General features: G+C 35.1%; 1 protein-coding gene across 1 annotated transcript; it reads right to left on the bottom strand.

Moving 5' to 3' along the window:
* Nucleotides 1-805: 805 nt before the first annotated feature.
* Nucleotides 806-8,991, bottom strand: LOC145629006 (protein NCA1-like). The gene is made up of 8 exons (XM_081681472.1): nucleotides 8,831-8,991; nucleotides 6,124-6,397; nucleotides 5,765-5,996; nucleotides 5,493-5,638; nucleotides 3,409-3,496; nucleotides 3,169-3,315; nucleotides 1,880-2,029; nucleotides 806-1,265 (listed from the first exon to the last, which is right to left on the bottom strand). The coding sequence occupies exons 2-8, from the start codon at nucleotides 6,384-6,386 to the stop codon at nucleotides 1,200-1,202; spliced, it is 1,092 nt and encodes a 363-aa protein (XP_081537598.1). The 5' UTR covers nucleotides 6,387-6,397; nucleotides 8,831-8,991; the 3' UTR covers nucleotides 806-1,199.
* Between the last annotated feature and the right edge of the window lie 4,400 nt (nucleotides 8,992-13,391).

The following is a 13,391-nucleotide window of genomic DNA, read 5'->3' as shown; positions in this document are numbered from 1 at the left end:
TATCTTAAAATTCCATAAACAACCCGGGCATCGCACGGGGCACAAAACTAGTATATATATATATATATTTATATATATATATATATATATATATATATATATATATATATTTATATATATATATATATATATATATATATATATATATATATATATATATATATATATATATATATATATATATATATATATATATATACACATATATGAAAAAAAAAAAAAAAAAAAAAAAAAAAAAAAACCAATAAAAATAAGGGGAATTGCCTTAGATTATTATTATTTGATATCCACATTTGATTTTGTAAAACTTAACCTTTTTTTTCTTCAGTGGTTGATTCAAAAAGAGCTTATCCCACTCGTTGTTCTTGGTATATTCAATGATCCGTAGTATAAAATAAACTAAAAATACATACTTCGTATATATTTAGTGCAGAGCAAATATATACCAGCACCACTACAGCTACTTTGCCTACCTATTGATATGTTTCCCCGCATCTTTTAAAGATGCATTTTCCATCAAAATTGCACTCATCAATTTATGGAAACGAATGTCATAACAGCAACATCATACGCATCACCACCTTGCTCGGTGTCCCAAGAGGGTCCCAAGAGGTGAGACTGATCCTTGCTTTGAGAAGCTTCAATAACCTTGCCTCTTATGATTTCATCAAACGGATTGTCTTCGTTCCTAAACTCGTTTTTTAATGCCAGAGCTGCAACTGGATAATACAAGCACATGGATGTATAACACACTGGCGAATATGCTACAGAAAGAGTAGCAATCTTTGTCGAGACCAGACTACTATTATTGAGGAAACACAGGATGATACTTTCAAGTTTCAACACTGAAGAATTTGTTACAACATAAAGGTTATATGTACAGGAAAGTGGTTTTCTTTACAATCGATGACAATTTAGAGAATCAAATTTTTTCCCAGGATACAAAGTCACATAAGCAGGTGAACAAAGGATATCGTCATCATCTAAAGAGCAGATAAATATGGCATTCAAGGGTTGTCTGCATAACATCTCCAAGTTCCCAAGGTTTCACATAGTTCTACCAAGGGTACCTCCATCAACTACAGATTCTCAATCTCCACGAAAAACATAAGCTTTTATTGTACATACTCGCCCAAGCTGAATCATACAGAGGTCTTGTCACTCTTGTGTCACAACTTTCGTCCATACGGAGCTGTCTTCTAGCTGGTTTGATCTGGTTGATTTTCTGTAATTTGGCTATTGAGGAATTCCAACACTGACAGTCGCTGCAAGGCAAGTTTAAAGGTAAGCTTTGTTTGATATAAGAATATCTATCTATCTACTTCTGCATGAAAGTAAACTACTAAATTAAACAACAAGAATTAAAGAACCAGGAGGCTATTGACTACATGTCCAACTACTTCAAATATTGAGACACAAGAATAGGTTCAGAAAGATCAATGGGCTTAATAAGATAATACTCTGTAACTTTCAAACAGCGCTAGTTGTGAAGGGGATGTAAGTGAGAAAAGCTTAATAGAGGTAATATGTATTTTTCAGGAAGAATATCATCCTACATGACGTCTTTTTACAAAGCATGCTAATCAACTTTAGATATAGTTTTGAGGATTAAAACTTTACACAGTTCAGCCATCTCAACTGGAAATGACTGCAAGTCATCAAGTTGCAAGATTTTTTATTTTTCTGGTTAAATTGCCACATATACAAGCATTTACAAGTATAGCGAGACATGAATCTGGCAATCTAAAAGAAGCCAAGAAGATGAAATTTGACCTTCAAAACATAAGGGCCTTAGTAATTTGGAATCAATTGAAAAGCGAAAAAGGAAAACCACCAAAAAAAATTATTTCAATAAGAGAGCTTGACCAAGAAGACATACCCTTTGTTCAAGTGCTACTTGACTAGCGTCTATCTTCAAAGATTGTAACATGTTTACACCTTCACGAAAGCCAGAAATAGCTCCGTCTTCAAAACCAAGCCCTCTGTCAACGTCAGCCACTTTTGCTAAAGAAACTGCTACATCTAAAGTCTGGAATCACAGGAAGCAATAACTTAGGAAGAGAGACATTATAAAATTTGCTTAACTACATAAAAAGCAGAAGACAAGGTAGTAACTAGTAAAAAGCTATGCAGTTGGGTTTTTGTATGTACGGCTGAGCAAAACTGTCTAAAGATTCAAAGATCCGATCCAATAATTTAGGATATCCGGTCAAAATTAATTTCAAATCAGGTATCCGATCCGAATTTCTCGGTATCCGGATATCAATTTTCGGATTTTCGGACATCCAATATATCCAAATTATTTCGGATTTTGGATCATGGATATCCGATCAAAATATCTATATTTTGGGTTTCGAATAACTCTGATCCAGATATCCAAATTTTGGGTTTATTTTATATTTTCTTTTTAAAAAAATAAAATTAGATATTATTTTATAATATTTAAGATGTAGGATATCCGGTATATCTGATCTGAAAATTTTCAAATATCCGAAACTTTTCGAATCGGATTCAGATATTATTTTCTTTGTTGAAATGTTATTCTGACAAAACATATAATTCTTTTAAACTAAAAATTGGTTGAATAAAATGTTGTTCTGTCACGGCAACATTTCATTTATAAAATTTTAAATTAGAACCACATTTCATTTGACAAATTTTTAATTTAGAAGAATTAGCATCCTCATATTCATCAAGGGATTATAAAAAAGATAGTTACAAAAATAAACACTTTTTAACTGCTGGTATAAAAGTTGATCTCATTATTGCCATTAAGGTTTCCTTTCCCATATTTATTGTTCCCACTTAACAAAAAAAGATTAACATTGAGATACTACCAAATCCCAATTAGCTACCACTGCTTAACTCCAACACAGATGTGTTCATGGATCCTAATAAGTTATAAGAGCATAGAGACAAATACAATATGGGAAAAAAGAAAGAAAAAAAAAAAAGAAAAAGAAACAATCACTCATTGATCACCACTTGATAAGAAACCTGTGTTTTGCAACCATAAAAGGGAGAGAGAAAAAGAAAGGAATAATATATAACCTTTTCTGCTTTCCTATTTCACAACGAAGAACAGTTGCAAAAGAGAAATTTATTAGGAATATTCAATAAACTAAGCAGCTAAGACATCATATGCAACAACAAGAAACAGGAGCTAACCAGAGATGCATTATCATGGTGATTTAACATGGCATTACGACGAACTTCCAAAGAACGGAAATAATAAGTTCTTGAAGCTTGCAGATCTCCATCATAGTACTTCAAGTCTCCAATTTTATTCAGTGAAACAGAAAGAGTGTGTATAACCTGCCAAATAATATATTCATTATTAATTAGTGTCAATACAATAAGATTTGCAGATTAAATTTGCAGCTGTCACATGATGTGTGAATGTATCACCTCCATATCGTCAGGAGGCACTTGTGACAAAAATTCAACACTTTCTTCAAAGTAGGTGACAGCAGATCCAGCATCTCCCATTGCACGACTGCAATAAACTTGGTGAGTTCAGAATATTTTTCTTAGTTTAAGAAGATAACAATATTCTTCTTAAAATGCCAAAGAAAAAAAAAAAGAAAAGAAAAACTAACAAGTACAGTCATAAAGAAAATAACCAAATGATGAGTGCAACAGCAATCTTTAAGTTATAGACACGTAAGGGACACTGTGAAAGATCACAACAAGCTGTGCAAATTGAAAAAATTTATATATATATATACACACTCCATTTTTCCAGAATATTGAAAATTTTATAAGCTCAAAAATCAAAATAGAACATTTGGTGAGAAAAATATGGACATTTAGTGAAAAACTTTTGCACATTTATTTTTCTCATTCTACCCTATATATGATGATGATGATGATGCCCTCAATTACTTCAGGACTCAAAGATGCACACTGTCAACCAGAAAAGTACTTTAAATCCCTTCCCCTCTCTTTTGCCTGTAGAAGAAAATTGGCGCTATAAAAAGAAGGGAGATCCAGAATCTTCAGACATGTCAAAGAAGGTTCTTCTCAGAGGGTTGCTTTTGGAGGTTGTACACCTAATATGGTACAAAGCATTTAAACATGCTAAAAAGTCTTGAGCTACTTGCTTTTGATAGGTCCCAGTTATGGGTATAGTATCGTTAAGAGAACAGTAAGACCAAAGTGCGTTACTCAATTTCCATTCCTCACAGATTATTCAACCTCCTAAAAGTCTTCAGCTATGTTCTTTTGCAGGGCCCCAGTGATGGGTATAAGATCATTAAAAGTATGGTAAGACCAAAGTTCTGTAAACAATTGCAGTTCTACAGGTAATAGTGCAGACACTGAGAAAGACGACAAGACAAGCTGAGCAAAATGAAAAGTCACATGGAGAATGATCCCCTCCACTCCTCTTCTTCAGTGATCGCGATTAGGTGTCAAATATGCATGCGGCATTATCCTTTTAACTAGAAAAATACTTAAATCTTTTCGCTAACTTCTCCTGCAAAGGAAATAGCACAAAAGATACAGGCATTTCTGACACGCCAAAGGAAGTCTTCTCACCCCTTGTGCTAAATATGATACAAATAATTATTGCATGCTTAATGTCTTCAAAGCGATTCTTCTTGGTCCCAAGAATGATGGGAAATGCTCGTAAAAGTAGGACAATGTTTGGAAAACAGTGGGAATTTTCAAGCTTTAAAAGTGAATACGTGTATTAGAGTTTTAACGATTGTGTCATTGCTTCTTCCATCTTTCACGCTTTCAAAAAGTAATAAACAAATTTATTACTGCAATTAGGTTTCAGAAATACAGTCATATCTATGCATTGGTTGCATATGAACTTGCCACAATACACGCATCTGACCATGGAAGAACTCAGTGTAAGCCACAAGTTATAGAAAATAATTATTGAGGCCCACAAGATGTACAAAGGTTACTACATTAGTTAAATCAAGGGATGAAAGATTCTAACAATGATTCTAATGTACCAAATACATTGTTCTTGAACAAAGACTAGATCTCTCAATAAGAAAGATTATGGAAATTGTCAATATAATAGGATTTAGAAAAGACTAACACATATAGCATTCCGCCTACCCCTAGTGCTGTGTAAATAAAATATAAATTAAAGTCACCCTTGCTTTTATATACAAGTTAACATTAAGTGAGTCATCTCAAACATTTCAGCCATGCATTGAATACCCTTCCTTGATCTTTGTTAACTAGAAATTTCTGCAGAGCCATAACCTGTCAAACATCTAGATAGCCCTGTAAATAACCCTTTCCTCATCACTCCTCAAACAATCAAACTATATGAAGGTTTCTTCAAAATTATTATCTAGTAAAATTGAATATAAACCATTAAAGTGCTAGACTAAGGTAGCCTTCTATAAACTTCTGATGATGCTAAAAGAATGAGCAATCCAGGTGAGTATATGAGCAGTTCCTAGCACATAGTGAAGTTCTATGAGGTGTAAGTAAGAGAAAGGGGGGAAGAAAGGGAGAGAGTATACCAGCAATCTCCCAGCATTCCCAGCACAGCCCCAAGTTGGGAGCACAATTCTGGCTTGTTACCAGATTCCTTTAACTGTTCCCTGATATCGGCAGCACAAAGTGACAGCCTGGATTTAGCACTTTCCACGTTCTGAGCACGAAATGCCTATAAATGCAAAAGAAAGTACATGATAGAACATACTTTTAAAGTTAAAACTTAACAGTTGACTAACTTCAAGTTCAATATCCATAGGCATGCTTTTAGACATTAATTATTCACACCACAACTTACCCTCATGGCATGTTGAACCAAAAAAGCACCTCTCTCTAATGAGACATCTTCATAAATCACAGATTTATTTTTGCTAACTTCCTCCTTGGCATCTGTACTGGCAGGAGACCTCTTGATCCTGGCATGACCAGCAATGAACTTATCAACAAGCTTTTGAGTTTCTTCATCATGTTCAATCTTCTCAATATCAGCCCCACATAATGGACAGTCATTAAAGCGAGATATGCATGCCCTGGATTGCCAAGCAAAATAAGAAACCTAGTCAAGGATAGAAAGGAGCAGTAACATAATAATCGTGATATTATCTTTAAAAATAAAGGCGTTGAAAGCAGTAGTGATCACGAATAAATATAACTTACTTGCAGAATATGTGGGAGCAAGGCACACATTTACTGCTCTCAAACAAAAGGGCTTTGCATAGCACACAGCTGAGAGGGCCAATTTTGAATGAACGAGAATCATATCCAAGAGGACACTTAGGTTCAATTACGCCAGAATCAACAGACTCACTTTTAGCTTTACTCTCATGTTCTGCAGCATGTTTACATATATTTTCACCACTTCTTTTCGAAGAGGCATCATCAGGACGAGTAGCTTTGACAAATGGGCAAACTGGGGTCATCTGTTCCAACACTGAAAAAAGCAAGTATCAGAGATCAAGCATTTAAATGATCTATTAGCCTATAAGCACATGATAAAAATCCAAGCAGTTTCAGTTTAAAGTCAAATCTAATTATCTGAACCAAACAAGCAACCACCGAATGGAGAGAAAAATCTTGGAGAAGTTACCCACAATCAACAAAAACAAGAGTATAGGGAGCATTCTTAAAAATACACAGTAAAAGGGTGATAAAGGCTACTCTGCCAGAGCTACATACATCTGAAATCAATCAAGGAAACATATAGAAAACTCTTACTCCAATAAAACCAGAATATAGCCAAGAATTTCCCTTTCTAAAGGAAGAAAAATGATATCAATAGAGCCAGATATGATAGGCTGGTGTTTTGTGGCAAGAGAGCTGCCATGTCTAGCCATCTCTCGCATGAGCAATTGCTTAAAATGATAGGCTGGTGTTTTGTGGCAAGAGAGCTGCCATGTCTAGCCATCTCTCGCATGAGCAATTGCTTAAAATGATAGGCTGGTGTTTTGTGGCAAGAGAGCTGCCATGTCTAGCCATCTCTCGCATGAGCAATTACTTAATCGACAACAATCATTCTATGTAGCAATAAATGTAGCATAATCCCTCACACTCTAATTGCAGAAAGCCAGGATAAAAATATTGCCTCATCTCACAATAATAAAAATCTCCCCAGGGGAATCCTCGCCATCTATCTTTTTATAAGAGATGATCTAAGATCTGAATTGCCCTCTTCCCAGCCTAGAATTACAAACTTTGCTAATGTCCCAATCCTTTTTGAGTTTAAGATCTCCTTTCCAAATCCTTCCCAAAATTATGTCCTAGAGTGGTCACTTTATATCATTTTACAACAGTGAATTTTAAAGATAAAAGGTTTAATGCAAATAACATTGCACAACTCTAAACATTTTCTTTTTCAGTAAATATAAAATGTGCTTCAATTAAGTCATCAGCTAATGTGGAACGGAAATTGGGAAATAAGAGGGTTGAATTTAAAGACCTCTAAATTGATATAATTTGCTCAGACCAGGACAAAATAAAAAAAAAAAACACCTAAAATTCAATTAGAACTAACATGATACTTTGATGTCTTGCATACCAAAGATGACTCTGCATTCATCGGGCATAAAATAGGAAAGGCACATATTGACCGTATCACAACAATAAAATGGTGAAAAATTATAATACTTCATACATGATTATAGCACCAACTTAAATTCTCCTTTCAATAATGAATGAAAAAATAACGCAATCATATTGATATCTTCGGCAGCTTCACCGACTCTTGCCGTATTCTCCTCATTTCATGTAGCCGACCCTCTTTGGGGTCAAGCGGCATACAATGTCCAACCTTTGGACTGGCAACTCTGTCTGCTCAAACTTGGTGAACAAAGTTCTGTGCTCACCAAGGAGATAACTGAGGCGACACATCTAGCCAAGGTTGAGAAGGCACCTCTGCTCCAGGCGCTGCGCATCACTTCCCTCTCTGCTTGCCACTAACACTATGTTGATTTACTATCAGAATATAAATTTGGCTTAGAATACTCCAACATATGCAAAACAAATTTACCAATATAAATTTGGTCCACGGATATTGGATTACTCCCTCTATCCCTTTTTAGGGCGTGTTCGGCGTTAGCTTTTGAGTAGCTTTTAGGTAGCTTTTAGTGGTTTGACTTGGTCAAACCACTACTCAACAAAAAATGTGAGTGTTTGGCAAAGTAGTGGTTAGGGTAGTTTTTAGTGGTGGAGGTAGCTTTTGTGAAAAGTTAGAAATATTAGCTTTTGAAATTAGAGGTAGCTTTTTAAGTAGCTGTTGAAAATTTAATTTATAGTTTTAAAAATAAAATATTGTTTTTTATATGTAACAGCTAGTCAACCACTACTACTTTACCGAACACTCATATCTAAATTATTTATCTTCACAGTGTTGACAGCTAACAGCTACCTACTTAGCTACCTCCACAGCTGCAGCTACCTTCACAGCTATATTTGGCCGAATACGCCCTTATTTAGAGTACAAAATTACGGAGCATATACAACTTATCACTGTCAAACCGCTCAAATTATGATAAACAATCAAAATCACAATTTCAAAAATTAGACTCTTCACCTCTCATAAGAAAACCCCATAATTAATTTTGACATTACATCTATAACTCATACAATTCAACACCATAATACTTTCTTGCCCAAAAAAAAATGATTTTCGCATTTAATTTGATAAATACAATTTCAACAATTACCCGAAATATATCATTCTATAGAAAAATTAAAAGTAACCCAGATCATGCAATTATAAAATACAGCAGCAGAAACCAAAGAATAATACTCAAGAAATTATTCCGTAACATAAACCATAGGATCTAGACAACAAAATCAAGATTAATTATAATTGTTTTCATAAATAAAAGAAATTCAATAATACCTGAAAAAACAGATCTGAAATAGGGAGATGAAAGGAGGATGGTGTTAAAATGGCGGGGGAAGAGTAAGTGTGAAAATGGTGTTTGTTTGGATAGGATTTTTTTAAGGAAGGAAGGAGGTGGTGAAAATGTCAATTGTGCAGGTATTGAACAGGAAGTTTGTTTGCAATTGCCAGCATTAAATATATTCCTGTTTTGCCCCTCTCGATGTGGAACCTTCTAGAGGTGATCAAAGGGCGGGACAGAACGGGTTCAGGCTGAGTCGAGGCTAAAAATTTCAGCCCGTTTGGTCGGGTCAAGACAAGGTTCATCAGGAAAATGCTGGTCTAAAAGCCGTTAAATTAAATCGGGTTTAGCGAGCTTTTTTTATTTGGGCTAATAAAATAACTAGAAAGCTTAGCAATGCATGACTAAGGCTCGTGGGAAATTAAAAAAAATAAAAATAAAAAATCCGGGTTGGCCAAGCCCAACCTGACTTCGGGATGAAATTTCCGCCTAAAACCAATTGTTAAATAAAAATAGGTGGATTATACCTAAAATATGAACATTTATTTAAAAAAAATATGAACACATCAAAAAAAATGAAATCTATATCATCAATAACATAATACTAAAACAGACACCGAAAATTTCCTAGTGCTGTTTTTTCCATCCAAAATCCCTTTCCTTTTTTTTTTTCTTTTTTTGCCCCCTTTTTCTAGCCAATGCCATTAATTACCTATTATAAGTTATACACAAAAAATTCACCAAAACATATAATGGTCTGTTTGGTATTAAGGATTCCATTTGAAATTCTAATTTGGGTCAAATGAGTTGTTTGGGTAATCCAAAAATTTGAAATTCTGATTTGGACCAAATTCAAGCCATTAAATAATAATATCCAAATCAATGAATTACAAATTCTATCTCATATGATGTCATTTCAAATTCTCACATGTAGAAAAAAAAATTACCCCAATTTCTCTTAGGTCCTTTTACGTTTCCCCAATTTTTCTCCTCTCTCCTCTATTGAAGTTACTTCATAGCTATCTCTCCTCCATCGATGTACTTTGTATTCTCTACTGAAGATTATATCCTCCATTAAAGCAGTTTGTGTGCATCCTCCTCGATCAAAAAGTTTCTAAAAGGGTTTTTTTGACCACCGACCACCATTGACATGTTAATTTGAATACCAATTTGGGTTAACTGATGTTATAATCTAAATAATGACTGTAGATTTTGGTTGATTGATGCTGATTTCTCATCTAATTGGGTCAACAATTTTAGAATTTAGATGAACATGAGGAGGAGAGAGATTTGGATGAACAACTTTCGGGATTTGAATGTCGGGGAGAGTAGAGCAAGGAAGAGAGAATTTTGATAAATTTGAAATTCTAAGTTTTTTCCAAACAGAGATTTTGGAATTGAATGTCATTAATTCAAATTCCAAATTTAAAATTCTAGATTTCAAATGAAATGCTTGAATCCAAACACAACCTAATATAATTGTGATTATTTTGATTCATATACTTTTCATTTATGTAATTAATAATTTTCATTCTAGGTATGTAATTTTAGACTACTATCTAATGTAATTTTAAATAAATAAAGAGTTTTCAAATGTTTAATGTACAAACCTATAGTAAAATTAAATTAACTAAGATTAAAAATATACATCTAAAAATTATAATAATTTCCAAGTAAAATTTATGCTAAATTAATTAATAAATAATAATAATAATAATATATTTCATTAAATTAATAATAATAATAATAATGATAATAATAATAATAATAATAATAATAATAATAATAATAATAATAATAATAATAATAATAATAATAATAATAATAATAATAATAATAATAATAATAATAATCCTAGTGAGGTTGCTGCCCTAAACTCATGAAGAAAATGGCAGATATATATTTCACAAAGGTTACCGCATTTGTAGAATCCACCTTCTCTTTATTTCCTTGTCAATCAGCTTTGTGGAAATCGCAGCAAGGAGTTCTCACCTCTGCTTGGCTTCGGGTTGTCCCTAATTCTGGGTTGGGTCAGACGATAAACGCAAAGGCATACCGATTTGTGATGTGCTATTGACTGGGTGTTCCATTGTTCTCTATCTCAGTGTCGTGCTCTGCTTGTTCTCGGATTTTTATCGGGGATAATTTCGGCAACCACGCGGTGTCGTGTGCTGGTATTGTGGGTATAAAATATCAGCATAAAGTTGTTCGGGATACCCTTGTTGATATTTGCTACAGATCTAGGATTTCAGCAAGAAAGGAGGTAGACATAGGATTGTCTGGAGGGAATGACGGGGCCCTCAGACCTGCCGATGTGTTACTTTATTCAAGGGATCGTGGTCGTGATATATGTGTCGACTTCAAAGGGTCTTCTCCTTTGACACTTACAGGGTTAGCTGACTTTGTTCTTGGACGGGTTCTAGCTGACGCGGCTCATCGGAAGCGAGTTAAGTATGAAGCTCTTTGTCAGGCGAATGGATATGGTTTTATTCCCTTCTCCTTTTCTTCACTTGGGGAATTAGAGAAGGAGGCTGTAGCATTGCTGAAGCGAGTCCAGAAATTCGCGACGACGTAAGACATTGGGGCTCGTGCGACAGCTCATATCTTCACTAGAGTAGGCTTTATTGTAGGTTGTATGACTATTATTTTTTAGATTTAATAATAATAATAATAATAATAATAATAATAATAATAATAATAATAATAATAATAATAATAATAATAATAATAATAATAAAAGATCTTGGTGAATAGGATGAAAGGAATGGTGTCCTTCGAACAAGTGTACTATTCCGTTAGCGGGTTCAGAATTATTAGAAAGCTAATATATTCAGCAAGGTCAAGTGATCGGAATGCCTGAGTGGAGGCCGCTTCCGATCAGTAATATTAATGTATAATTAATATTACAGCTTAATCTTGACTGAACCCTTCGGGTTACACCCTAGCAAATATACGAACCGACTCGACGTTAATTCGGAAGAAATTAATTCGTCGCCAGAGTATTAAATATTTAGACGTCGGAAATTCGAGCTTAGAGCGTCGAAACCGAGCGTCGGAAGTCGAGTCAAAATAATAAAAGACGAGACACGAAAATAATAAATCAACAAGACCGAAATACCCCTAGCATCGGAATGCCCCGAGCAAACCGAGTGCTAGGGGCATTTGGTATAGTATGGTGGCTAGCATGCGCACCAAGCCGAGCCTAGGCTGGCTGGTGCGTGCTAGCACACCAATGCTAGCACAGCATGCTAGCTATGCTGGGCCAATGTGCGCAATGTGCAAGGCACTCAGCTAGCAGCCCGCATCATTGATGCGCGGCTTGCTGGCCGAGTGCGCAAGCAGCCCGCACAAGCAAGAGCTGGGCGTGCTAGGCCAGCAGCGCAAGCAGCCCGCACAAGCAAGTGCTGGGCGTGCTAGGCCAGCAGCGCCAAGCAGCCTGCACGCTTATGCTGGGCCTGCTGGCAGCCGCACATGGCAGCCCACCTTGGGTTGCCTTGGTGCCCAAGTGTGGCGCCATGTGAAGCATTGTGAGGGGAAGCTTGAGGCATGAGGTGGCGGTTTTTGGAGAGGGAGTGGGGAGCAAGTTTGGTCTCCCCCCTCCTCCAAATGGTCCTCACCTAACCTCTCTCATGAGCTTGCCACTTGTTGATTTATTACTAGTTTGATTATTTATTTTATTTTAGATTTAAAATAAAATGGAAAAATCAAGTTCTCCCACATTGATGGGAGAGTTTTTTCACTCTCAAGTTTTCCCTATAAATACCCAAGTTGGGGTATTGGGAAAATCACTTAAGTGAGAGTTCAAAAAGGCATCACCATTGTGAAAACCTTTGAACTCATTTAATCACTCGGGTTTTGGTCGAACCTTGCTAACTCCAAGGTAGCGGACCTAAAAAGTCGGTGTTCGTCCTTTGTGGGTGGATATCGTTGGAGGCTCTCGTGTGAGCGGAGCTAAATCTTTCAAGTAAGAGCCCATTAGGTCGGGCAAAGCACGCGTCAAAGGTAAATTACGATTCTACCCTTTTATGTTTATTTGTTATGCTTTATGGTTTTATTAATTGCGAGTGGTTCTTTGGGTCGGGGTCGTTTCCGCGGTAAGTTGGACTTACCAAACCCCAACATAGGACAGGTAAAATATATATACTTCGTATTAGATTGTAGCTACTGAAACAGAATGTATGACAAGATTTTATTATTATTTTTTTTTCTACAGGAGATGAAAAATGAATGAATCTACTTCTCTTATATAGTTATGTGGAGTAATATTCATTTATTTTTCAATTAATAAAATGAAATTATAAAAAATAGTACTCCCTCCGTTTCACTTTGTTAGTACCATATAGAATCAATCACAAAAAATAAATAAGAGAATGAATAATACTCCGTATTTGGAATCTTACATTTTAGTACAAAAATTGCTTAATTAGTTCTATCTTATTAAAAGTTCTGTTTTTTTCTTTGGAAAGCATCAATTACAATGCTTATTTAACGTGAGTAATATCAATCAAATGCCATGTCATAAATCCACTAATGGGACTGAAACTGATGAAGATCCGG

The sequence above is a fragment of the Chenopodium album genome, chromosome 4 (genome assembly GCF_948465745.1).
Source record: "Chenopodium album chromosome 4, dcCheAlbu1.1, whole genome shotgun sequence".
Lineage (NCBI taxonomy): Eukaryota > Viridiplantae > Streptophyta > Magnoliopsida > Caryophyllales > Amaranthaceae > Chenopodium > Chenopodium album.
This window is presented reverse-complemented; position numbering and strand designations above follow the sequence as displayed.